This window comes from Phalacrocorax carbo, chromosome 14, assembly GCF_963921805.1.
Source record: "Phalacrocorax carbo chromosome 14, bPhaCar2.1, whole genome shotgun sequence".
Lineage (NCBI taxonomy): Eukaryota > Metazoa > Chordata > Aves > Suliformes > Phalacrocoracidae > Phalacrocorax > Phalacrocorax carbo.
In genome coordinates this window covers 315,974-343,504 of record NC_087526.1, presented here as the reverse complement: position 1 = coordinate 343,504, position 27,531 = coordinate 315,974, and the positions used below count along the sequence as shown (strand labels likewise).

Genomic DNA, 27,531 nt, shown 5'->3' with positions numbered 1-27,531 from the left:
ATCCTTTTCCTCTTGAATTGTCTTCTACCATTATCATTTGCAAGGCAGAATTGGCTACTGATTTTCAGAAGTGTTTCAGAAGATCTCAGGTGATGGGCAGGAGTCAATTGTCTAACACTGAATTAGATGCTCCCACATCCTCAGAAGATCCATTGACACCAGGTGTTTCCAGCCTCAGATTTTTAAAGTAACTGATACTTGCCTAACTGTTTAACAAGGAATACACCGAAGAGTGGCCTAGAGAAGTTCAACAAACTCACAAAAAATTATTACAACATTGCTTGTATCAGTACCCACTGAAACGAAGAGAGAAATACAGCTGGAACATTGTGTTGCCTTCTGAATCTTTATAATAGGAGGTGTCAGACATAGGAATAAGGTCTCCACCTAAATGAAGGTGAGGGCACTGCCAATAACATTTGCCTGTACTACACGTGAAAAGTTCACTTCCCTGAAAAGGGTAAGTGCTTTATATACTTGCATGCCTCATGAAATCTGCAGAATAGTTCAGGACTAAGTAACATGTCACTAACAGTGCCACAGCCATGTCTACAAAGTCTAAGTTACTCAACTCTGAGTGAACTAAAGGACAAATATGCCACTAGTATTTCTTGATCCGAAGTCACTTAGGCACTTTTCACATGGAATGTCTGTCCAACAACAAAAAGTCACATGTTGCAGGAAGTGCAAGATAGTGGATAGATTCACTGATAATTTTCCACTCAGGAGAGCCAATTTTTCTTTGGCTACCTATGAAAAAGGTTCTGGCTCATTGCTCTAGACCCTGTCCAGTTCAGTGGTAAGATAAACATCTCTTCTCTCACCCACATATCTGAGCAACCTGTCCTCTAAAGAAATCTTGCTCAGAACCGCAGAACTACAATGGCCTAATATAAGCCCCTTAATATTGCACAGTGCTCAAGAACCCCATTTCAGCATAAGGTTAGCTAGCATACACACAAAAATAGGTTGTCTTGTCCGAGTAGATGCAAAGATAGCATGTCAAATTACTGTTACATGACCACCAGTACCAATTTAATTTTGGTTCTTTGAGGCTGACAGGAAAAAATGGTCTGCAAGTTCTCAGAATTGTTCTCCCTATTAATCCATCGAAAAAGACAAAGCAGCAGAGCAGAGTTCCGCGTATCCTTTTGGCTTGCAGGTTTTGAATGACCGCAGTGCAATTAACATTGACATTCGAGGTAGGCATTCAGTGCCTTGCAAATGTCACCAATCTCCCATGTGGTTTCAGCCCGTCTACTGAAATTCATTCGGCAAGGCGCTTCGGCAAACTTGTAACACACATCAGTCTCACTCATCAGCATTAAGGCAGACGCTTTTCATGATCACCACCGTATTATTTCACTCTTGAGAACTTTCACTTTGTACCTATAAACAAAGAGGGTCTGTCACTGCATGACAGACCAGAGTCAAGAAAACCTGTTGATGCTGACTCACTTAATACATTTTTAGGCACTTAGTAGTTTAAATCCATTGGCTAACAAGCAACTAATGTTTTATTAAGAGCTATGGCCAGCATGTAGTCTCACATGGCAGCCACAGACACTAAGGAAGAACTGAAAGACAGCTGATCCTGCCCTACGTTTCACCCTCAGTAAATTCAGTAACTTTCTTGATACAAGGCCCAACTTCAACAGGCGTTCTAACTACAAAAAAGACAGTCCTGATTCAAGTCATCTGCAGAACTCCCATGGACAAGTAACTAAAAGAAATCTGTCGTGTATGACATTGCTTAGTATCACGTTAAGTCTGAGACTTGACTCTTATTCAGGAGTTCTCCAGTCTCTATAATCAGATTTATTTATATCCCTGCAGTACCAGTGCTCTAAAAGCCTATGGTCTAGGTGTTTGGTGCCCAGGCCATCTGAGAACACAGTAAGGCTTAGGCATTTAACTAGTCACTTAAACAGCCATAACTACAAGGTAAACTGATGCACTTAGAATTCAAGGCTACCAAACCTAATCAGTGTGTTTATGAGGAGATGGGGAGAACATCCAAGTTAAGTAACTCTAAGGTCGCTGCTTCAGTTTAACTACATCACTGAAAATCCACTTGGAGACTGATACCCGCCCTAAGAGGGCATGTTACTTGCTTTTACTGCACTATACTGACATGCTTGTTCAAAGAGAAGGGGTGCACCTGTTGACGAATATCAAGAGTGATAATAGCTTTGGATCTTCTGCCAAAGTTTTAGATTTGCTCCGTATGATCCTACAATGTATTTAAACTATTATTTAAGATAAAGAAAAATCCTCACAGTCTCACTATTTTATATTCTATCCTAAGTTTAAAACATTATCTTTTTTTTAAACCAGCTACATTCTTCTAAAACAGTAAGCGCACAGTGACAGGCATTTTAAACAAGTACTTCTTATTTATTCACAATTTAGATAAAGTTTAAGGAAAGACAAAAGAAATACAAAGGACAACATCAAAATGAAAAGGACTTTTAGTGACCAAAGTGAGTTTCTACAGCCAGTGCTCTCCATACATTTCAAAATGTTATCCAAACACTGCAGATGCAGATTTCAAATAAACCCTACAACAAACCACTGTGACTACTCCCTTTGAAATTAAGCTGGGAATGGAAGTTAGCCACCTTTTATCTATGAGTACACAAACCACCAAATTCTTTCAGTTTCTGCTTAAAGCCACATTTATCTTTTACAAGGTGGATTCTGCAATACATTTTCAAGTAGCATTTTTCATTTTGACTGAGCTCTGCTATAAAAAGTCAGCGTCAACCTTCTGTATAACAAAACAGCTTTTGATCTTGCTTGTGGAATATATGCAATTCAGAGCAGCGTCACACTTGCAGCCTGGAGGTATCCTTGGAGATACTGCAACGCTTCTGCATTCAGACTAGTGCTCAGCATTGATGGAACCTTAAAACACAGGATAGAGCAGAAGTGTCAATGTGTGTGTATACATTAAACTGCTGCTATATCCTGTTAATCACCGTGTCAACATATGGTACAAAGTCAAATGACATCCTGAGAGCAGCAGTTTTCCATTGTGAAAGCAGTTGCTGGAATTAAACTTTCCGATGCTGACAGTTCTATGTACTACTTATCTGAATCAATTGTGAGAGAAGAGTAGAGAAAACCTACAGTTATTGAAACAGATATTTGGATGCAGCAAACATCAGGTCTCCCAGGCAATCTTTACTTACCAAAATCTCAAACAAAGATGCTATGGGTTAAAATACTTAACTGTAAACTTAACTTGTTTAATTTAACATGAGTTGCCTGAAATTTCCTGAATACGACACATATTGAACCGGAGACAACTGTTAGTTATATACTGACAAGTGGATAAACTTTCACTTACGAAATGGCATATTTAAGGTTACTGCTGAATTAAGTAATATGAAGATATGGCCTTTCTAAGGTTACTAGGGAAAAAACCTTACAAAAGCTATATTCCATTGAAGAATAAAAGAATATCTTGCATGACATACTTCATTTTGCTGATTATCAAACACTAGCGAAAGAGACCCATTATCAAAAAAGCATTTATTCTCTGTAGAATTTAGCATTAGCATGACATGTGTAAAAGTCACCTACCCTGCCTGGGCAAGCTGTAGACAGTTTGTGAAGAGACTGTGCCAGATGGATTCTAGGATTGTTCACCATTTGACCTACAGGATCATGTTCTTTTTTTCCAGCGAAGGCTAGCTGAGAGAATGCAGTCTGATATCCTGGAGTATCTTCTATGTCAATGAAGTGTTCTTCATCAGGGATAGTGTCGTCCTCAGGCAGTTCAAAGAGGCCAATGAGGGCCTGCAGCAAAGGAGTCCTAGTATGTAAGGAGGGGAGGATAAAATTGGAGTGCTTAAAATACGTTAGGACAACGTGTATTGTACAAGAATGTTCAAACTACTCAGAAGCCTTTACAATTTAGCCCTTGCAGGTACTTGCTCAGCTACTGAAATTGCGAGTGCCAAATCTAAGCTGGACTTGAAGAACCATGCGTCTGTGTATTTTACAGGCATAACATAAGTGCTCATATTAAAAAATAAACATTGTTCACGCTTTTATCAGGTCAAATTCCTAAGAAAGGCAATTCTCTTCCAGATTACACCTTTTCTCCAAGTACATTAAAAAAAAAGTTCTTTTTCAGGTATCCAGTTATTGTCATTAAATTCAGGCTACCCGACATCCTAGACTGCTAGGCTGGCTTACAGTCTGCCCAAGTAGTTTTCCCCCAAATTCTACTGTCAGGCTAAGATTTTATAGTCTCTCTGTCAGGTTTTAAGTATCTATGCTCAGGTCTCCTGACTAATAAAAGTTATAAGTCAAAACTGGGCCTAGCTTTTCAGAAAGAATACAAGCTAAAAGAAAAGTAGCGTATTTTCTTAAATGCAGTCCTAGCTAGCCCAGCCAGTCGTATCTCCATCACAAAAATCTCAGACAGTTCTTCAGTTCTGGCATCTGCTTTGAAAATACAGTTTTATCTGTTGAGACAAGGGAGTATGAAAAGCCTGAAACTCAGCCTCATAACAACAGCAGGCCTGAAGAAATCACAATGGAATTTATTTGAAGAATACATTTTGATGATAGCTCACATGTTCAAAACAGTCAGATAGCCTCACTAACAGAACTGGAAGCAGTGTTCTACATACCACAGCTTGGTGTACTCAGTGTCCATCATAGGAGGACATTCTGTTAGTATTTTCGTAATGCCAACAGCACAGATTTTCTTTTCAACTTGTCCAGACACTTTCTGGATTTCAGGAATTATAATTTTCTCCAAAACCATTCCAAACATCCTATTGTGGCATTAAAAGAAGAAGTATTAGAAGCCTTATCAGCCATACGGTGACAGAAGAAAACCAGAAACAATATGAAACACTAGGAAAAAGAGAAAACCATATAATTTGTTATGATGCTGCTCTGTCACAGTAGACGCCTGGTAGAAATTTAAGCATACAAGCTTTCCACAAAGGGAGAATAAAAACATCACTCTTCCCTTTTTCTGACCTGCTCAGGAGATTAATATCTTGAACTATCAACACAGCACTGTGGGCAGCAAATCAGAAAAAAAAAAATTGCTAAACAAATCAACTACATTAGAAGAAACATTTGGCTAGCCAAATTAGTGACAAATGCAGTTTGCAATTTTAGCTAGAGGAGACAAATATTTCCTACTTTGAAAGATAAAAAATACACAGCAGTCTTAGGAAAAAAAAAAAATCATACTAACTTTGGTTGTATGCTGTCAAATATTTCCTGCAGAGCTAATGCCCCATATTTTACACAGTACAAGTTAATGAAGACTAGGAAACCTGTAAAAAGAAACAAGAAAAAGGTCAAATTAAAACTCAACATAAAAAAAGAAATAGCTTTAGAGTCAGCAGCAAAATATATTCTAACAAGTTTTTCAAGGGGAAACAGCAATCTGTACACACGTTCAGTTTTAGTGAAGTTCATTAACTTGCTGCCTTGAAGTTAGTCTAAAACTGCTGTTTTTTTCATGTACACACTAAAACATGGTGGTAAGACTACTAAGAGAAGATTCAGTCCTTTTCCCCCTTACAGCAGTTATAAAGCATTAAAAAGGTATTTGCAAGTTTTTCACATCAAGGAGCAAAGGAACTCTTCAATGCTTTTAGCCAAAAACTTCATGCGGTGCCATCTTTCAGATCAATTGTGAACCCCTTTGCATGGCCTCTGTACCAGAGCACAGATCAAAAGCAATAAAAGCACCACTTAAATTTTGCTCGTGGAAGACCATTATAGGCAATCCTATCATTCGTGCTCCTATCAGATTAATCAGATTTTATAAGATTAAGTAATAGACATTGCATAATTTGTGTAGTCATTGTATCATTAAAATAATTTGATCAGTATGACAATAATCGCCCTGTTACAGCAGGAAGAACTAGAATATGTATTTCAATAATTTGTCACAGCTTTGCTGGTTTAGCATAAAACCTTATCAATAACTTAAGTCACATTGAGGCAGAATGACACAGATACATAGAATATTTAACAGTAATAACACACAACTATACGTAACAAAAGAAAGTATGGTCAGTGTTATTGTGTTCTGTGAAAGCTTGCTGGCATTAGTTGAGAATTAAATGCAGACACTTTCAGATAATTAATGGTATCACATTAGTGTATCACATCACAGAGTAAGAAAGTAAGAGGAATAGACAAGTCTCTTCCCTTATTTTAGTTCCATTCCTTCAGTTTTCATGAAACAAGTGTCACCTGCTGTGGCAACTGCCCTATATGCCACCCTTGCTTCCACAAGTAATCTGAAGCAAGTCACTGATGTTAACAGTCATAGTATCCCTTCATCCACATAATCACAGGACATGGTAGGATACTTATTCAGTACAGCTGCATGTTCTAAACTGTTGGCATCACTGACACTGAAGCTCTTCATACAGCAAGGAACTTACTTTTAATAAATTTTGTGGTTTTGGAATTTTGAAGTCTTTGGAATAGTAGAATGAAGATCTGTTTCCTGTACTGGTCAACTGATTCACTGGAAATTTAAAAGAATAGTTATTCAATTTATACTAGAATTTTACTAACGTCACTTCACAGAAAACATGCACAGAATTGTTCAAATCTCTTTTACTGATGTGACATTTTTCAGTTTTTAGACGTTAAGTGTACAAACATACCAAATATTGAAGTGTACAGAAATCAGTTTTGAATGTAATGTCAACTCATACTCACGGGGGCATATGCTCTATAATACTGTTCAGAAGATAGAAGCCTTGATGGTCGTTAGCTTTAGAGGCAATCAACTTCTGGAACACACCTAACAATCCAGGCTGCAAGCAAAGCAAACATAAAACTCTATACAACAGTTCTTCATATGTGAGCTACCAGAAAGCTGGCCCTTACCATCCGAGACATACACCAAGGCAAACGCTTTCATAACCCGAAACAGGATTGTTTCTGGAGTTAAGGACAAGGAAGACAGATTTTTATCGGGATGAAGTGATGTTCCTTTGAGCATTAAGATTAACCTTGATCAAAAGAACACCAAAGCCAATTTGAACATGCATATCTGCTTCATCAATGGCATTGTCTAATCAAGTCTGACTGCAGCAGATAATGCAGCAGAAATAACAGAAGTATGCAGAATAAATCTCCCACTGAATCCACTAATCCTCAGATCTCCCACTGTTTTGGCTCCTCCTCATTCACTCTTCTCAAGACTGTTCTGAACAGAACCTCTTGAGAGTTCTCCTGATCCACAGTGCTCAACATGAGGCAAATGAGACAGGAAAATTGTGGAAACTTACCTACTTGCAAAAACTAAGTGCAGGATTTTTACATCTTAATCGACAAAAGCATGACAGTCTAGGATTTATCTTATCCACATAATGGAAAAGCATCCAAAAAGCCTACATTCATAGCATTTTGTCCTTCTATGTAAGCAACTTAAAGTACAAGCACAAATACACTATTCACTAAAGCAAAGTTTCTCATTATTTTTAATCGTAAATCAACACGTCTAGAAGCATACGTTGTGACTAAATCCATCCAACTTACAATTTTGTCAGCAGCAGCACTTGCTATTGTATTGGCACCCCGCTCTAAATAAGCCTGCAGGAGTCGGACCAAAGGAGGAATGTTTCCTGTCCTTTCCCACAATACTGGCTGAAGTAGGTGAGGAAACAATGCCATATAGGATGATGGGATTTCATTTTTATGCATTTCTAGAAGTAGGGACATCACTTGAAACACATATGGAATGAACTCTGGAGAAGAAACGATGACATTTACAAATCAGCAGATATGGTCACTGTCAGTTTCTGGGTACTACGTAACTATTGATTGAACCTACAGTTTTATGATATTAAGACAAAGAGTCCAACAAATAAAACCTCGGAGAAATGTATCACTTTCCACATTTAATTATTCCAAAAATTTGCAAGCATTTTATATATTCAATTTCTATTTGTTAACGTTTCAGAACGTGGAAAACAAACTACTAGAAACAAGGCAATTTAATTTAGAAGAATAATAAGTCTTTGGAGTAGTGATTATTAGATATTTAAAAAAAAAAAAACAAACAACAAACCACAGCTCATTTTAAAAATAGGTTAACACAACTGATGTACCCTATGGAACAACCCCGATGCTTCCTACAAGTGTTTATTAGGACTGTGAACATGCTGGGTTCTCACCTGAACTTCCTGTGCGACAGAAAAAACCACCTTGAGGTAAATCGTAGCAAGCAATTATAGTAGAGAGGGAGCACAAGCACTTACTGATTTTAATTTACCTTGCACATCATTCTGTAGTATCTCAGTGAACACCATAAACAAAGCCTCTTCAAAGCTTCCAACAGCATCAGGGTTTGCTTTGCATGTTATCCTTATTGACAAGCATATTGATTCAAACATGTAATGGTTAAAGTGAGGTTTGCTTGGATTCTAAAAACAAGTTATGAACAGATATATCAGCCTCAACTTGCAGCCAAGTCACTCATTTAGCAAAATATTTTTTTTAATTTCAACTGAAGTCTAAAGTAGCAATTGGGAATACGGATACTTATGACTTATTTACTAATATGCTAATGAAATTAATTCTATACATAAAAGTACATAAAAACCTTTATGCTTTAAAGGAGGGGTAGTTTTTATAAATATTTTAAAGACTAAGTGTTTTTCAGAAGCTCTACATAAGCTAGCAAGCCTTTAATATATCACAAAACAAAAACTGAAAAAAAAATAATATTTTTAATCCAGTAAGTGCCTAGTCTATTCTTTACTGAACGCTTCTACCATGTATAGTTTAAACTTAGATGCAAAGTGTATTATTTTTGGATAGTTGATGAAGGTATTTCAAAGCATTCCTTAACGTCAACATTCAAGAATATTAGCCCAGCCTGAACCAAAAACTAAGAGAATTTTACCCTCCAAAGGAGGGTAATTTATTTAAATTAATCCTACATTTCAGTGCCTAGATTTAGTATTAGCCTCAAAGGCTTCATGGACAAAGAACAAAGGAGTTGTAGAAAAAAACAGATTTTAATGGTGGCCTCCGCACAAGCAAATATTTCTACTAGGACAAACTAGTATTACAAGAAGATTTCATATGCTGTTCCCAAACTTCAGATAAGAACAGGGGAGAATGGTTTGAAAGTATGTCCTAAAAGGAATACAGTACTTCATTGAAAGGCTGTTCTAACTTATTTTAGTCAGAAAATATTGAACAATTTACAGTATTCTAACAGAACAAAACCAACAATGTATACAACAATCTTTAGAAAGACTGCTCTAAAAGGTAAAAAGTGAACATTTTGCTCAGACAGCCTGTTTCTTTACCTTACTGACAGCCAGCAGTTTCTGTGTAAGCTGTGTGATGACAGAAGGGATGTATGGAATTATGGATTCCTGTAGCAGAGAAAAGCTCCTCATGATGGCTGCAAATAAATTGGAAGTATTATCTTCTGGAGACAAACATATGCTTCTGTTATCTATCATATGTCTAAATCCTTTACCTTTTACTATTAAATCGGATCCCAAGGAATTAGGTACAGTAAGAAAGACCACCTGCTGCAAGAGCAATTAATCTATAATCATGACCAAGGATAAAGCAAAGCCTCATTACCCCCACTCTACAGAAGATGAAGCAACTCTGCAAAGACCATCATTCACCTTGGGCAAGTCTCAAATCTTGGCATACTACTAGCCATAACTCGCTCAGATCTCCTACTGACACTGCTCAGGTAGCTGGCCTGACTACAAAGACTACTATTTGAGAAATAATTTTTCACAATACCATATGCTTTGTACTTCTCTTTGTTATCACAAATTTGGTCAAATATGACTTAATACAGCCCGGTAAATAACTGCAGGGTGTGCATACCACTTTAGCATGTTCGCATAAATTAAGTTTTCAAATAAAAATTTAGTAGCCTGTAACTATAAGCCTTTGCCTCAAGTTAATAAAGTTACTCTTACATTGTGGAACTCAAAGCATTTACCTTTCATAATGTATTCATTTTCAGATGAGCCAGGAAGAGTCAGTGCTTTAAAAAGGTTTGTTAATAGCACTTCCACAAATGGTGCCATTTCTGCAGCTGTAATGCTGTCAAGTAAAACACAGCTCTTTAACGATGAAAGATATTCACAAATTTCAAGCATTTTACAATACTGTAATACTAAGAAATAAAAGATGCCTTACAGGTATTTCTTATCCTTAAATGGACAAAACCTATGTAGCAATGAATTTATTTCTGCTTGAAGACTTACAGCGTAGTATTATTTGTGCCCCTCATGGTAAACAGTCTTTCAAGAGCGTGAGCTGCATAAGTATGGACCACAATACTTTCTGCTTGAAGATGATTGATTAAGAGAGGAATAGATACCAACAGTTGTTCTTTAGGAACCTAAAAAATGTAGCAACAAATTGTACATATGTCACATAGAAATGCAGATGGTTCAACACTACAGCATAACCACCCTGAGCTCATCAGCTACAAACTGAAAGCTTGGCAGCGGAAGGAATCTAAGAAGGCTCCCCCAGTTGCTGAATCACACCTTGACAACCAAGAGGTACTCATTTCTATCATCACCTGCGTGCTTCCCCCAAACATCAATGTTACATTTCATTGTCAGTAAGTGCATACATTCCTAATGTATATTTCTTTTTCCATTTTACTTTGTCTTAACAGGCAATTAAAAATATCAAGCTTAAGAAATCACAGATATAAGAGGTGATGAATAACGGCAATCTAAAATTTAGAAATAATACTCCATGTATTTTCTTACTGTACCTCACAAATCAGAAGAGGTAAAGGACAAAGTTGCTGTACTCTCCTTAACAACTACTGCAATGATACGAGCAATCACGTATATTTAGACTAACATTCACTTGAAAAAGTCTGAGTGTGTCACAGACTAAGCATGCTAAGATGTTCAGTGTTCCCACAGCATATGGACAGCATACAGACTACATGTTAATTGGATATTTAAAACAATATAATTTACTTTCAAAACTAAAAATTCAGCATGAAGTGTTATACATGACTATCAAACACCTGTTGAGTTAGCATATGGCCAAGCAAGATAAATTAAGCTTGGCAAGGATAAAATAACAAACTACAATGTTTTTATCATAAAGCTAAAAGAAAAACTTACTTGGTTTCTAAAAATCATGATGTATTTGATACCATCTGCTTTTAGCACAGGGAATTCATTCACTGCAATAGAAAAATATGTGAATTTTGTTGATATTTTTTATATAAATGTGATTACTGAACATATACTATATATAGAAGTGACATTAATCATGATTTTTCCCCTTAAAAATAAACCACACAATTTTTTTCTATGTTGCTGAGGTTCTGCATTTCTGTATGAGCGCTGTTAGACAGAATATCAGTTTTAGGTATGAATCACACCCCAGTACCATTAAGTGTACAGTCCAATTCTTTCACATGGAATTTCCCCTTCTGGTTCTGATTTTAACAGTCTCCAGTTACATACTCCGAGATAACCCAGTACATCCCAATTATCGTAAGATAATTGCTGAAGCATAAAATAAATTGTGTGGCTTAAATCTAGACATCCGTAGTCTCATCAATATGGGCTGATACAGGCTACGACCTAAACATCAGTATTTTAAATTTGCAGGGTTCTGTATAGCATAGAGGTTTGCCACAAGGTCTCAAATACAGAAATCAAATTACTGTGATTCAACAAGTTTAGTCACGTCGCTGATAGCAACCATGTGTGTACATGCTCTGATCTTGCAGATAGCATGTGGTAATCGACCTTTGTTTAAAAGCTCATTATTGCCAGCCAACCAAATTTGAATTATTTCCCGTGTGCCAGGCGTTAACAGTCTGCTGTCTCAGAGATTACGGTGCTCATAATCTCTGAGATATATGAGTGCTTAAGAAAAAGTGGTCATTGTCAAAGTTGTAGTTATATCACAAAAAATGCCATATCAAAATTAACATTAACTTACCACTAGCAGACTTTAAGTCAGGTTGAATGTGATTCACAAAGAACTCAGTCAGATTAACAAGCTCATTGGCTTGTGTTATTCCATGCTAGAAAAAACAAAAAACAGACCAACTCTGGTTTTAGATGTTGACATTCAGCTAGTTTTCTTGATTTTATGTGCTTTTAATAAAAGGAACCTAAAGCATGCATGAACATGATGAGACTGTTGAAACTGCATCTTTAGCAGAGTCATCCAATTTCTTTTTCTTGATGTTTTCAGTGTCTAGGTTTCAGCTGTAGCACTACTGGGGTTCAGTTACCAGCTCCAAGTTGAGAAATAACAACACGTAACACAGTAATAATCAACCAAAATTTTATATAGAAAATATCAGCATCTTATTAACTTAATACTTTTTTGTGATAGACCTTTTAAAAAGGAAAAGTTTAGGACTCAAACTCCAACTCTGAGTTAGAGCAGCAGAATAATGACTACTTAGCTTTCTCTTACGAAAAATGCAACTGAGTTTTAAAACAGGGTTTTCAGATGGATAGTTATCCGCCAAGTGTTCCAAGTGATGTTATCCCATATTTGCCACTGAATAGCACAGAAAAAGAAAGATGTACAACTTGGCAGTTTTCTAATTGCTGGGAAACTCTGGTTCACATTACGCATCGCTATTATCAGCAACTGCTGTGCAGTAGCATACAACTAGAGTTTCAGGAAAAGACTGAGAACCCTCAGCAAAACTACATAAAGGTGCCGTACAACATGTTTTACTCATGTAATCGTGTTTGCCTCAAATCCGTCTGGTAAAGCCACTGAGATCTGAACTGTAATAACATTAGAAGTATTTGTTAGTTTATTAAAACCTGTTCTGTAGGACATTTGATACAATGCTACTGTTTCCAAATACAGTTTACCTCAGGTGTGGCTTTTCAATGAATCCAGCCTATCAGTTGCTTTCTCCCAAACAATGAGATCCACTTCCAGCCACCATTAGCATTCACATGCCATTTCCAAATCATAAACACTCAAATAACAGGAAACATGATGACAATAACCGTAAGAGTCTCTTAGATTCCTTCTAGTCTGCTTAACACTTCTATTCATTTCCTGTAAAGCTAAATTTGGCCTTCCACGGCTACAAACTCTGGCTGGGAACCATTTAAAAGCTCAGAGGTTCTAGACCCAAGCTAATTTTGTTTCTTTGTGTGGCTGCTTCACACATGCTAATAAGATCTGCCAAATGGTTACACACAGTTGTTGATTTTGCCCAATCTCTCTGAAAACCAGATACCACCAAATTACCAACTGTGATAGGATTACATAATGGACAATTTTTACCTTCATCAACATTAAACTACTACAAATACAGTTACTCCCATTCTGAAGCAGCAAAAAATGAATTGTATCAATCCTTATATGCACTATAGTATTTTAATTCATATGGATTAAAACGAATAGAATGTAAAAGTACCTTCTGTGTTTGAGCTTTGGATGCCAAAGACGTAACAAGGTAAATAGCTGCATCTTTGTGCTTCCAGTTAACAGATGGATTCTTGGCATATTCTTGCAGCATAGAATTAACGTATCCAGAAAAAATCCCTGTCACAGGCCCTTCAAAAAATTTGCACAAGCCTCTGACAAGATCACAAGCTGCTCTGCGCCTGGTGTCAATATCTGCATGAGAACCAAAGATTCTTTGGGCATAAGGTACACAGCTTTTCATATTAATAAACATAGTCATAAATATATTAATGACATACAGCTTCTCAAGTCACAGCTACACCTTACATTAATTATTGCAATGCTCTACACTGACGTGTAAGAACACATTTAAGTCTTACTTACTGTCATAATAGGGACTATTTGTACAGTGAAGGGAGGAACGGACACCTACCAATACTGGATACATATCCACAGGTTTTACTGCTCTCTAAAGAAAGTTTCAGTAAGTATGCAGGGGAGATTGTTTACTATGTTGATAATTATGCACCCAGCCTGGTTGGGATGGAGTTAATTTTCTTCAAAGCAGGCGAAATGGTGCTGCTGGTGACTAAAACTGCTGACAACACTGCAGTGTTTTGGTTATCGCTTAAGAGTGCTTGCACAGTGCCAAGGCTCTCTTTTCCCTTCCCAGCAAGTAGGCTGGGGTGGGCAAGAAGCCGGGAGGGGACACAACCTCGATAGCCGATCCAAACTGACCAGAGGGATATTCCATGCCGTATAATGTCATGCTCAGCATGTAAAAAAAAAAAAAAAACCCACCCAAAAAAACCCAAGCCCTCTGTAAAAATTCTTTGTTTCAAGAAAGGAAAAAAAGCCAGTTTGCCTTTAACACAATACACTAACAGAAGCAACAGAAGGAAAATAAAGCAAGTCAATTTAAATGCAACAAAGCACATTTCTAAAGTAATCTCTGAAGAACACAAATACTTCTTGCCTCAATCCGCTTAAAAGCGGAAGTAGCTGACAAATGAAAGCTTCACAAATACCTAAAATGCAGCCAATCCTGGATAAAAATGATGAAAAGGTTGCTTGCAAAAAAGTTCAGAAAGATTTTCCTCCAACTTTTGTCCTCCACCGCTAGCGTAGAGTAATACCATAGATCTGTTATGAAGTGTCATTAATCTAAAAGTGTCAGTCAGTAAACTGTTAGAGGCACAGAACATCATATACAGAACTGCCACACGGATCTAGATTTGGTTCATTTGTGCTCTGACCTGGCTGAAGACCAGACAACTACAATCAGAAAATCAGGCAGCTCTGTTAGCACAGCACTGTGTTTTCAGGACGGTTACTGCACTGGTTTGAACACAGCACTGGCGTGCAAGGGCTGGCTGGTGTCCAGCTGGCTTCATCACAGACTTGTACGCAACACTGGTCAGAATTTCAGTTTAAACATGATACTAAATACAGGCACAGTCTCTCCATGTTATTTAAAACTCTACACATAGGAACTAAATGCACAACTGTGGCCCCTATTCAGCAGTGACTTACAGGCTATATTTGCTGAAATGAGAATGTGTGCAGTGCAGGAGACATACCAATCCAATTAAGGAAAAAAACATACAAAAACGTTGTTCCAAACAAAAAGACACTGTGATGGGCATATTGTGACAGTAAACTTAATCAAAAACTGGATAGAATCTCTGGGGAGGTGGGGAACAGGATGATACAACACCTTCACACTTTAAAAAGTAAGTTATAAAAGCTTCAGTAAATTGCTTCAGCTCTTTAGAGCTATATTTAAAGGCCAAGTATTCTTAGTATAAATCTGTGGATTACCAGATCCTTCCAAATCCCTTCTTATATATTCTTCAGAATTATCTTCAAATGCTTCTTCATCAGCCGCTGAAAATATATAAAATGATAGAAGTTTAAATACCAAGGTATCTGGTTTTTATGGTAAAGAGGTATATTATCAACTTGCTATTTTTTCCAAGTACTTTTCTAAAACATTAATACAAATTAATCAGAAATATCCAGCCAGGCTAGCTGGTTCAGCTTGCTGCTGCCCCACAAATTAGTCTTTCATACTCAAGAGCTGACATATTCCTGACTGGAAAAAAAAAAGAAAAAAAAAAAAAAAGAGATAGGACACGTTCAACACTAAGGGTATTTAAAGAGGCTTCCATAGACTTAGAGAGAAGCTTCTTTCCGCTGCAAAACATCTTCACTGTCTTTAGATACTAGGATCAATATGAGCTCATCAAAACTTGAAGAAACAGGCATTACAATTAAACAGGCATGGATATCAGGCCTACTAAGACTCCTTGAATTATTCTGATACTCACTTTAAGCATGAAAAGTTTTTGGTAGCATATGAACTAGACTTCCTATACTTTTCAATTTGAGATCCCAGTAAGACAGAAAAATTATTAGATATATTAATACAATTCTACATAGCCCACAGGACAGCAATCTGTTCTAGAAACTTGGTTTTGAATCTAGTACTGAAGTATGCAAGAGGTAATCCTCAATTTTTGTCCTGCAAAGCCACATATCATAATTACATTTAGATTTTATTGTGTCTTTGAAAACTTAAGTCTCAAAAAGTTACCTCTAAATTCCATATTGGGAACAATAACTTTTTCACAGATGCTTGTTAATGTATTCTGGTCTTCAAATAGATGCTTGTAGTGTGGTCTCTCACAAACTGAGGCCAGAAACTGGATTGCATTACTAACCAGCTATAACAACACAGAACAGAACACATACAGTTTTAGCATGACTGACCAATTTATAATTCATTATTACACTTGACCAGATGAGTTTATAACAACTTACCAAGTCATATTTCACTTCCTGGCCTGTTGTTACTAACAGATTCCAGATTGCTGTTACAAAACGTGGCAGGTAGGGTTGGAATTCTTCATCATATTTTTGAGCATATAAAGCAGCATTATCACAAATTTGCGATTTCAAGAGCTCCAGTAACCCAGCTTCCTCTTCATCCTCACATAAAACAAAACTAAGAACTTAAACGTCCAAACTTTAATGTTACTTAAGTATTTCCTTCAAATATGTTGACACTTCTAATAGTTACACTATTATTTTATCATGTTCTAAACAGGTTAAAGAAATCACTCTCACGTCCCTAGAATTACTGTACTTTACTGATTTGTACTGGAACTGCATTTCAAATGAAATTACTTTGCAATTTAAATAATTTAGACCTGACAAAGTTTGACATGAAATTAATTTGAAAATGTAATAAGAAAAAGACAACACGAGGAACTGAAATAATATACTTAGAAGACATCATATCTTGCTACTTTAAATCGGAATAGTTGTAAAGTAGTTCCCTCCCCTTCCCCGTACCAGCACAGATGCTTGTGGAGCCACAAAGTAAAGTGAATTGGGAAACTGAGCTGGAATTAAAATTAAAATTAAAAAAACCCTAAACAACAAAAACCCCCACACAAACAACACAAAACACACCCACCCCCAAAAAAACCCCCAAACCCCAACAAACCCCAAGCAACCAAACACCATCCCAGTTCTGTCTCCCTGCCCCTAGTGCCCACCTTTCAATTTTACTGCATATCACTTCCTCACTCAGTTCAGCACACAGCTGCATGAGTGTGCTGGGCAATAGCCCACAGACACAAGAGAAGAGAAAAGAGCAGCAAAGCTTCTTTTAACAGCAGCATTAGCCTAAAACAACTGTGAAACTATGGCACAGGATTCACTTCATATGCCTCCCTATGTATTGTAAAGAAATTTATAGAGTTGCTTTGGCTCCATCACGTGGCAAGCTATTGTATTGTATTGTGCCTGGAAGACTTCAGCATTTAAAATGCAGAAAGCATGCACAAAACTGATGTGACATTTGATGACTTGGTATAATCTTTCACCTGTGAAACTACTAATTCTTGTCATTAGACAAAGACAGCTCTCCTGGTTTCAGCTGGGTAGAGTTAACTGTCTTCCTAGTAGCTGGTATAGTCCCACATTTTGGATTTAGTATGAGAGTAATGTTGATAACATACTGAAGTGCTAAACTAAAGTACTTGGAGATGTCATGCCTTCTATGTTCAGCTGTTTCAAGTTCTTTAAGATACCCTGTTTTCTAAAACACAGCACATGAACCAGCTGAAAGGTACAAAAAAACCTGAGCACTGTGACTTTCTAATAATCAGGTTACTTCAGCAAATGTCCTCAAAAGAATCTACTCATTGATAATTATCTGTAATTTGATTTCTGTGCACAGCTAGGGTATACCTGTAACTGTGACAGAACTTCAAGAACTGGACTGCAAATTTCTTAGACAATGGGGCAACTTGTCTTAAACCCCATTTCCTTATGGTCAATTCTATTCCTTTGTTTATCCAACAAAGAAAACATTGCACTGTTCAGAGTTAGATCCAAGTTCTCAGCCCACCCTCTCCGCTATACAGAGGCCAACCAGGAGGTTTATGCAGTACTTACATCAGTCTGCAAAAGTTTATTATCTAAAGTTAAAAGACTATGAAAATTTGTCATCCATGTTTCCATGTTATCTTCAAAAAACTCGGGAAGATCCTGTGAAGGAAAAGCATAAATCTACATTTAATTACTGATTGCACTGCTTAGATAACATATCCACATTGTAAGTAGTATGTACCCACCTTATAATCTACTGAGGGACAAAGCGTGGAAAACAATCCTCAAAATGAAACACTAGCCCCTCCTCCTCCCAAACAAAACCCCTCCAGACAGAGGCTTTGGAATACACTATTTCCAAATAAACTAGTCGCTTAGACCCTATACAGCCTACGGTTTTATAAAGAACGACCCGTATTGCCTCTTATTTTCACCTCAGAACAAGAGAGCACAAGACTGCCTTTTAACTCCAGCTTGCTCTCTTGCCCAATATGGAAGAAGAGCCTGAACAATCAAGGCACAATCATCACACTTCAGTCTCATGTTCGTGTTGAGACACTAAATATATGTCAGCTCAGCAAAGTACGTTTTTACTGTTTTTCTTATGGTGCATTATTTAATAATGTTAGAAATTCAGATATAATTTCAAAACAAAAAACCCCACACTGCTACCAGAATTACTTGCTACTATAGTGCTATAGAGCTGCTAGTTTTAACGACTTTCATCTGAGTTCATGCCAGCAGACATATTTATAAAGGAGCACAGTGAGTATGAAGTCAGGCATTTGATTTCTGTCTTTCACAGCTCATACTTGGAGAGCTACCCATACAACACCTTGCTATGACAAGAGCTTAGACTCTAATTAACTTTTGTTTAGATAGGGCCAAGCGAACATGTTAATTAACCCCATCCTTACTGTGCCTTTACTCCAGCGTTGATGCAGACTGTCAACTTTTATTTTTGCGATGAAGCATGGCCTTAAAGGCTGCCTCAAATGGATCCTACAAATAAGAGCATAATAGCTTCATGAGATGAAAGCAAAACTATTAGAAGAACAAAGAGATTCACCTGAAAATTTAAACTGTAGAACAGCTTCGCAATTAGAATGAGAGAAGAAAAGAGAACCTTCAAAGCACTAGCATCATTTGCATGTGTGCTGCAAAGTTCAATAGTTGCCTAGAAGAAGACATAAGATTCAGTCAAGTAACACACACCACATTGACAAGAGGTATCGAAAGGTGTCATATAACTTTAAAAAACCAAACAAACCCTAAACAAAACAAAAAACCCACCACACCCCACCAAAAACTAAGGTTCCTTTTCCTCCCCCTACCAATCCCATCAGGTCTCACTTCATGACTTCAGTTTGAACCTCATTAACAGTTTCAAAGCAACTAGCCTTTAAGTTTTCATTTTGAAGGCATTCACAACAAGCAATTCAGAATGCAAACTTGTTTCAGGAATGATTCAAAAAGAAATACCTTGAATAGATTTGTCAAGGGCAAAGCAAAGGCATCAAGGACAAGTTTGATCTCTGTCCATAATTCATTTGACTTAAATTCATGGCGGTACCTGACAAGTGAAAGAGGAATACATGAAAAATAGAATACAGTCTTCACACTTATTACCAAATGAACTTGCAATTAATTTTTTTGTGCTGAGCCTTGAAACAAATACTGTCAAGTAAAGAAGAACTAAACAACATCGTTCAATACCATGCAAAGTGTACCATTTGACAGCCACTTAAATGCTTATTGAAAGGTCAATAACCATAAGCCACAACTGTAGATTTTGTAAATCTACAAAATCAAATCTAACAGTAAAAATCTAGAGTTGAACAGAAATTGACAAGCCATACACTAACTCCCTTATTTCCAATACCTTTTAAATAAAGAGTGAGCAGTGCGAAGGACCCCATTAATGACATGAAAATCTCCACTTTGAAAGCGATTCACCATTTCTGTCAGTAAGTCTGGCCATTTCTGAGGAAAGTCTTCCCGACCAATAATACTAATCGCATCACTTAACTGGAAAGGAAACATAGCCATTACATGATTAAATAGCAGGCTTGTCATTACAAAAAAACCACAGCAGTCATGCCAGATGTTGCAAATATCTAAGAAAAATCCTTATTATTCTTGTCAGATTTAAAAATAATTGGGTTAAATATCTACTAGTTTTCACCACAAATAAATAAATCTCACTTTAAATCCAATGTGTACACATAATCTCACTTTCTGGAATTACTATATTTAACTGCCTGTTGCTAGAACTCAGCTATAACATTACACAGTAATTACCTTCTTTAAAAAAAAATTAAATTAGGCAGAAGTAGCTGTGATAATATACTCCAAGTTACTTGGATCGGGGCGAGCTCATTGGTAAGGGAACTGAGCTCTGCCAATAACCAGAGCCTATAGACACACTTTAAATTCCAGAAGTCTCATTAACATAACCAGGAATTGACATATTACCTGCTTTTGAATTTGTTCTGGGCTGCTAAGCATCAAGGGCACTATGTTGGCTTTAATGGCTATCCTGTCTGATTCACATATTTTGTTCGGTTCATCCTCAACCTAAAATTAAAACAACTATTAAGTCACAGGCATATCAGTACACTCTAGGCAACAAACAGCTATCAGCATTTCACAAAACAACTGCTTACACTGATTTATCTAACTATTGCATAGTTAAAGAAACTAAGAAGATCTGTTAAGGATATTGCCTACAATGATCTATAACAGTACTACCTGAAAAAAGCTGAAAGAAATTAACATCTTCCTGTAAAATCTTTAACTAGTTTTCTCCTTCTCTAACGGTGACTTTTCAAATCAGCAATTCTGCCATAATAAGGGTGGGTGCATATGCCAGTAATGTACGTAAGTCTAACTGGTAGTATCCTCTTCCATCACACCAAACCACACCTCTGTCCTCACTTCTGCCAACCTCAAAGATTTATTTTGTGCAAGCTGCCTCAAGCCATACTTTCTAGAAACTGTACACGAAGATGGGTGCAGGTTACACCATCAAAACCAGAACATTGACTTTAAGAGTTATCTAATCACTTCAAAATAACAACTATTTCAAAGTCCAGTCAGTCAGCAGTGCCAAGCGATAGCAAATAACAAAATTTCTACTAAAGAAATAAATAAGGAGGCTTGTCAACAACTAGTGACAGCAGTGATAGTCACATTATCTGTGATGACAGCACCAAAGTTTAGAAACCTAGAAATTACGCAGCTATTAAGAGAGGTAAGCACCTCCAGAGAATAATTCAATGATCTTAAGATGCTTAAACCAGATGGCACTACTGCCCTCCTTACCTTCCTTTCACCATCTTCCCACAAACTTAAAAAAGTTTAGTAATTTCAAAATTTCAAGATCCATGTTTAACTATAGACAAGCAGTTACAAAAATAAGACACAAAGAAGACATCAGAATAATGTACAGAATCACCATATATATATTAAAAACGACAAAAAGATGATGTTCTTTAAAACCTGACTTTACAAGCTTGTATGATGTGACATACAGCAATAACTGTACTAGGCAAGCTCCAAGTAGGGAGGCAGGACTCACTGCTATGCATTTAGATAGATGAGGACAAAGATGGAGAGATCAGCAACACAAATCCTATTATGAGATTTTTTTTTTCCAAAGAAATTACACCTTTTTATAAGACATGAGAGGCAGCACATAGCTGAGTATTCTGTAGATACTTTTACAAGTGCCCTGAACACCTTGCTCTCCAGGCTCTATCAAATCAAAGTCCCTGAGCAGGCAAAACCCTTTTACTTCCACTAAGCTTTATATCAGCTGAGTCCGAGGCTGCAAAATTAAACCATGTGATCTAGGTAAGCTTGCCTTAGGGCTGTATTTTATGTCCATAGAGCTGCTCTTGAAATGAAAGCTTCAATTTTAGACAAAACAATGTGCATGAAGCCACACAGCAATCATAATGGCCCCCTGGATGCACTTACTGCATAGCATCTCCACCTACTCCAAACCAAAATTTCATCCTGAATTACATCAGCAATCCATAAAAAGGAAGCCACTTACACATTTTTCCATAACAGAACATTATTTCTACTTACAATATACTACAGATAAAGATGCAATTTGGGATAAATGACTGGGAATACAGTATTACAGAAACAGAGTTCTAGAAATTTCATGCCAGACAATGTGCTGATCTCATCAAACATTACCAGATCTAGGACTGCTATAGCTTCTTAATATTAGTATAGGGGGAAGGGAGAATTCACATGCAGATTTGTAAATAGGTACCAGCTGAGATGTAATGATGAAATACTTACCAGTTCCCCTGTAGCAAAGCAACATTATACATACAGTTGATATTTGTCAGATACAAAGAGTACTTTCAGTGAGACAATGTATAAACAGTATCAATTAAAAACTCTTGTTGCTGAGGGAGTTGAGCTCTCAAATGTAATACTTTCTACCATAAATTAAATTTCATGAATGCTGAAGGCTTTGAATCAAAAAAGTTTCTGACTTCTTCAGAACAAAGGGTAAAATGGGATTAAACGGCAATATTTCTATTTGACATTTACAAATACTTCTAAGAGTTAAACTGGCAAGGCCACCAATATAAACTGTCCCACACTACTCTATGCCCCAGAAGCATTTACATGAGAGAGAAGCTAGTATCATCACTTTCAGCTGCAGTGCTGGCTTGAAATGTTTGTAACACTATGACAATAGATACAGGCCAAACCAGCCAGCTCATGTCTATAGACACTTCACAACCATTTCAGTTTAAATAATAGTACTGTTAGTTAAGTGAGCTTTAAATATTGTGCTTCTGCAAAATATGCATATAATAATAGAGAAGATTATTTGTTCACAATTTTATCACCCAGCTCTAGTTCTTTTTAATAGAATGGGTTCCAACGGTCCAGGTTTTAGTCCCTCATTGGTAAATTACACCTTGTGTTTGTCCTCCGAATGATCTGCTTACTTTCACAGAGTACACAAATTCTCCAAGGTTACTGTAGAATATCTTATTGTACCTTAAAAGGATTATTAAATCTTAGCACAACTACTCACTAGGATACCTACAATTCTCCAGTTCCTTTTAATATAATTCTTGAATGTTACAGACGCACAAACTTTGATAACATTTTCCTGTGATTTCTCCAGCAGCGTTAAGAGTAACAGCGGGTAGTTCTGGCTTCCTTCAACTGACTCAAGAAACTTCTCCGCTGTAAGAGAATACACAAAGGTTAGCAAAAGCTGAACTGCCTTTTCTAATTGGGAGTCCTATGATTCCTCAAGTGTCAATTTAAAATAATCAACACACAAACACTTCCCCAGAGTTTCACAAGAACAGAAACAGTCTGACAAGAGGTACTGCAGCTTCTTTCATCACCAGTAGAGATAAAGAAGTCATTGTCCTGCTCTGCTCAGCGCTTGTCAGGCCACCCCTGGGGCGCTGTGTGCAGTTCTGGTCCCCGCTATACAAAAAGGAAGTGGACAGGCTGGAAGGGGTCCAGAGAAGGGCCACCAAAATGATCAGAGGACTGGGAAGCTGCCATACAAGCACAGGCTGGGAGAGCTGGGTCTGTTCAGCCTTGAGAAAAGGAGGCTCAGAGGGGATCTCATCACCGTGTACCAGTACTTAAGGGGTAGCTACAGAGAAGATGGAGACTCACTTTTTACACGGAGTCCCATGGAGAGGACAAGGGGGATGGACACAAGTTGCTCTTGGGGAGATTCCGGTTGGACACCAGAGGGAAATTTTTCACAGTGAGGACAGTCACCGTTGGAATAATCTCCCCAGGGAAGGGGTTGACTTGGTGACGTTGGACACCTTCAAGAGGCGTCTGGACAGGGTGCTGGGCCATCTTGTCTAAGCTGGGCTATTCCTAGAAAGGATGGGCTAGATGATCCCCCCTGAGGTCCCTTCCAACCTGTGATTCGGTGATTCTTTACTGCTAAGCTCTTTAATGCTTCTGCTATTAACAAAAGCTCTCAATTCAAAGCAGGATGTGGAAATATTGCCTCCTCACCACTTTGAAAAGCCATAACATGCTAGAAGTAAATCCTGGTTTACTGTGAACAGCAGCACTGTTTTAAATAACAATGGTACCAAAGAAAAAAAAAAGCAGAAATATAGGAAAATAGAGCTACAGAAAGCAAACAAAACTAATGTATATTTATATCCATCCTTCATTTTTTTTTGGCTTTTTGTTTTAAAAGGATACTGAGAACTTCTGCAAAGACGTTACTACATAAACATCCACTGAAGTTTACTATACACAGGCAGAAGAGCCAAAAAGAAACTAAACTTTTTTGGTCACTCATGAGAATCACTTACCAGGACGCCTTATAGCAGGATCTGGATCTAGTGTTTTCTTTAGATACTCAGTTAAAGTCTGTAAATTGGCATCACTCAGCTCCATTTTGGCAGAACCTAGAACCCACAAGTAGTTTTATTATAAATACAGATCGCAAAATCTATCCTATAAGCTACACATGTGTAAAACTAGATTCCACAGAAGATACACATCAACTCTTTGACTATGCCTCATAATGCATGGCCCTATCTTGTATGCCTCATCCAATAAAACAACAGCTGGTGTGCACCAAGCATGAAACAGAAAACATTCAATTTCTTCAACTACATGTCACTGCTATTGTCTAGTTTATTGAAATCAAACTCCTAGAACAGAATCACACAACCAGCAAACCAGGAACCAGGTAGAGTCAAAAGATGATTTCTTGCCCTTTCAGGACAACAGGAGTTTGTTTTTGCTTTTGAGAACTTCTGTTGGCCTCAGAAACCTCTTCCTGGTTTAAAAAGCTGAATAGCCCTGCCCTACATAATTGTAAATAGTACAGTTCAAAGTGTATTAAAGACTCAAGGCTCGTTTAAAAATAAACACTCATTATCGACGAAAACTCTCAACAGAAAATTAGTTTTTTATAATGAGACAAAAGACTGTGCAAAGCCAGAGGGTTTGTCCACCCTGTAGAATAAACTTAGATTAGGGTGGGAGTTGAACTGTAATACTTATTACAGAATAACTCTGTGCAATAAGTCTAAATTACTCCTCTCTAGTAACCCTCCCACACACATTCTCATGCTTACCACAGTGATACATTAACTTCACGGCTTTAACTGGAATGATTAAATTACAGTAACACTAAAACAGCAGCAAGACATGCTTTAATGGACATGTTGTTGCTCAGGATAGCATCATCAGTTCTGCCCATCTTTCTTACCACCACCAGCAGAGTTCACTCACTACAGAAGTAATGAGGAAGCAAAGATTTCCATTTTCTCTCTGGAGTTTCTAATTAGTAAAATAGACTGAAATTTGTCTGTCCCACTTTGGATTTGTTTTATGTTGACTGTAAGCGCAATAAATACAGTTTCTGTTTAAGCATGCTTGCAAAGGCATGGAGTTTTAAAGACACAATTTTCAATCTAACTATGGCATCTACAACATTAAAAGAGACAGAAACAGTACCCTCTTGAATTAAGTGGTTAATGAGTAATTGAGATCCCAACATATTTTACAAAAAGTAAAAACCCACCTAAAGAGTCCTGCCTCCCATGTTTCACCCCCTTTCCCTTTTGGGGATTTACTTGCCTGCAGTGTCGTTCACCAATTCACGTCAAACAACAAAATCCCAATAAAGTACAGCATAAGCAAAGAGCAGCAATAATACCCGGCTCATCCATTCCACAGAATGGCCTCATGCATCATTACTGTCATGTTGAAACTAATACTTAAATGTTTCATTATCAAAACAACATAAATTATCTGGTCCAGGGAAGTCTGTAAGGCTGAGGTGCAAACCCATGCAGAAATCACTTATGAAGACTGAACTTGAATCAAATGGGAAACCAGACTGAAAGAGAAGACTGACAACCCTGAATGCCCTTTTACAAATACCTCACATACTTATGTCATGTAGGGGGGCCATATCAAAAATATACACCTCAAACTGAGTGTGAGTTTACTTTGAAGGCCAAATACAAATACTGGAATCCATTACTCAGTCCCTCATACAAAAGGATAAATATTTTCACCTGTTACCTGCTTACTCTTATTTCCTTCTCTTCCTCTAGCTATTTTTTTCTTTGTTTTCCACTACAAAAAACTGGTGGTACTTGCTCGAGCGATACAATTCTTTTTGCTATGCTGTGACATACGCCTCCTGAAAAGGCCACAGAAAATGAGGATGTTTTCAGACCACCTCTCCAGAAGAAAACCCATAAAACATGCTTAATGCATTAACTACTTCCATCAAATTAATGACGGACTGCTTGTGGAAAATAAGGCCACCCAAAAAGCAGCTATCCTCCAAGTCTTACGCCGCGAAGAGCTTCAGAGAACTCTGTTCCCGCATTCACTCGCCACAGCACCTTCCAAACACCATCTACATGTCTACGGATGTTTATGGGTCGGGTTTTATGGGAAAGGTTATCTTGACACCAAACTGCTACGGAGAAACGTTACACTCGCTCTCCACCTCGCAAGCCGCAGGGGCGGGAGACACCAACAGCTGCCCACGGGAGCAGCGGCGAGGACCCACCGTGCGGCGCGACAGACGCCTCCCCGCAGACCGAGAGGCGAGGCGGCCGCCGGGAGCCCCCGGCGCGGACGGGCAGGGCAGAGCAGCCCTCCAGGCCCGGCCACAAACGGGGCTGTCCCCGCTCCTGCTGCCACGGGGGCGGCGCGGCCCCACCCGCCGCCTCAGCCCAGCACAGCCCAGCCCGGCCCGGCCCCATCCCCGCCGCCGGCCCGGCCTGCGGCCGCCGGGCAGTTCGTCGGAGGGACGGGGCCGCTCCGTCCCGCCCGCCGCCCCAGACTGCGCCTCCCCCGGCGCTGCTTCCACTGCCTCAGGCGGCGGCGGCCCGGCCAGGCTGCGCCCCCGCAAAGCGGGCGCAGGGGCAGGCCCGCCCTTCCCGGGGAAGCGAGGGCCGGCGGCCGCGGCGGGGGAGCCCCGCACGGTACCGACCGCCCTCAGACTAACTTGCTCCCCTCCCCCTCCCCGCCGCCTCCAGACTGGCGGCAGCAGAAGCCAATGAGGAGAGCACACCACTCAGACCCAGAAGCCGCGAGCCAATCGCAAGCTGCGGGAGGCGGGCCGAAGTACCCCAGCATGGTGAGCTGCGCCTCTCGCTGCGCCGCGGGCCCAGCGCCGGAGCTCAGCGCGGAACGGAACAGCGGCCGGCTGTGGGCCACGCGGGCCGCCGGGCTGCGGGGCTGCCCCACCGCCAGCATCCCCGCGGCCTAGCCTAGCCTCACCTGGCGATTCCCCCCGGCAGTGGCGGCAGCAGTGGCGGCTCCGAGAGCTCCGGCTGCACTTCACATTCAAACCGCGGTAAGAGGGCGCGGCAGCAGCGGCACCGTGACCGCATCACGCAGGGCGATGACGCCGTTCTTCCGCCGGGCCAATCAGCAACCTCTCCTTCTCCGACGCACTCCTCTGTGAGCCAATCGTTGCTGCGCTCCCCGCGGGAGCAGCCGACCAATGGCCAGGCTCTTCCCACAAGGCCCTGGGCGACGCTAGCGCGACGCTAGAGCGCCGCGGGAGTGCGGGTTCCGCCCCAGGGCCGACCAGGCCGAGGGGGGCTCGGCTCGGGCTGTGCCGCCCCGGTGGCCGCGGGGAGGGAGCGGCGGCCGACCAGGCCCTGGGGGGGCTCGGCTCGGGCTGTGCCGCCCCGGTGCCCG

The 27,531-nt window shown here is 39.1% G+C and overlaps 1 protein-coding gene across 2 annotated transcripts; it reads right to left on the bottom strand.

The window, feature by feature from the left end:
- Positions 1–2,376: 2,376 nt before the first annotated feature.
- On the bottom strand, positions 2,377–27,234 carry CSE1L (chromosome segregation 1 like). 2 transcript variants are annotated; one of them, XM_064465162.1, is made up of 25 exons: positions 27,106–27,234; positions 24,162–24,257; positions 22,904–23,046; positions 20,296–20,397; positions 19,703–19,848; positions 19,303–19,393; positions 18,890–18,997; positions 17,887–17,979; positions 16,243–16,410; positions 16,016–16,145; positions 15,241–15,306; positions 13,430–13,632; positions 11,974–12,058; positions 11,142–11,203; positions 10,254–10,390; positions 9,986–10,089; positions 9,324–9,421; positions 8,279–8,429; positions 7,543–7,751; positions 6,718–6,815; positions 6,435–6,520; positions 5,228–5,309; positions 4,647–4,793; positions 3,589–3,820; positions 2,377–2,907 (listed from the first exon to the last, which is right to left on the bottom strand). In XM_064465162.1, exons 2-25 carry the CDS (start codon positions 24,244–24,246, stop codon positions 2,818–2,820), a joined length of 2,916 nt encoding a protein of 971 aa, XP_064321232.1. In that variant the 5' UTR covers positions 24,247–24,257; positions 27,106–27,234; the 3' UTR covers positions 2,377–2,817. The 2 variants fall into 2 exon arrangements, with proteins under 2 accessions (XP_064321232.1, XP_064321233.1); XM_064465163.1 differs by lacking the exon at positions 27,106–27,234 and adding an exon at positions 25,891–25,914.
- Between the last annotated feature and the right edge of the window lie 297 nt (positions 27,235–27,531).

Excerpts from the sequence above, each read along its gene's own strand:
- CSE1L (XM_064465162.1), bottom strand. The coding sequence starts at position 24,246 with ATGGAGCTGAGTGATGCCAATTTACAGACTTTAACTGAGTATCTAAAG. Across the intron at positions 19,394-19,702 it reads GCTCACTCTTTATTTAAAAG|GTACCGCCATGAATTTAAGT; the intron begins GTATTGGAAATA and ends TTCACTTGTCAG. Across the intron at positions 6,521-6,717 it reads ATTATAGAGCATATGCCCCC|TGAATCAGTTGACCAGTACA; the intron begins GTGAGTATGAGT and ends TTAAATTTCCAG.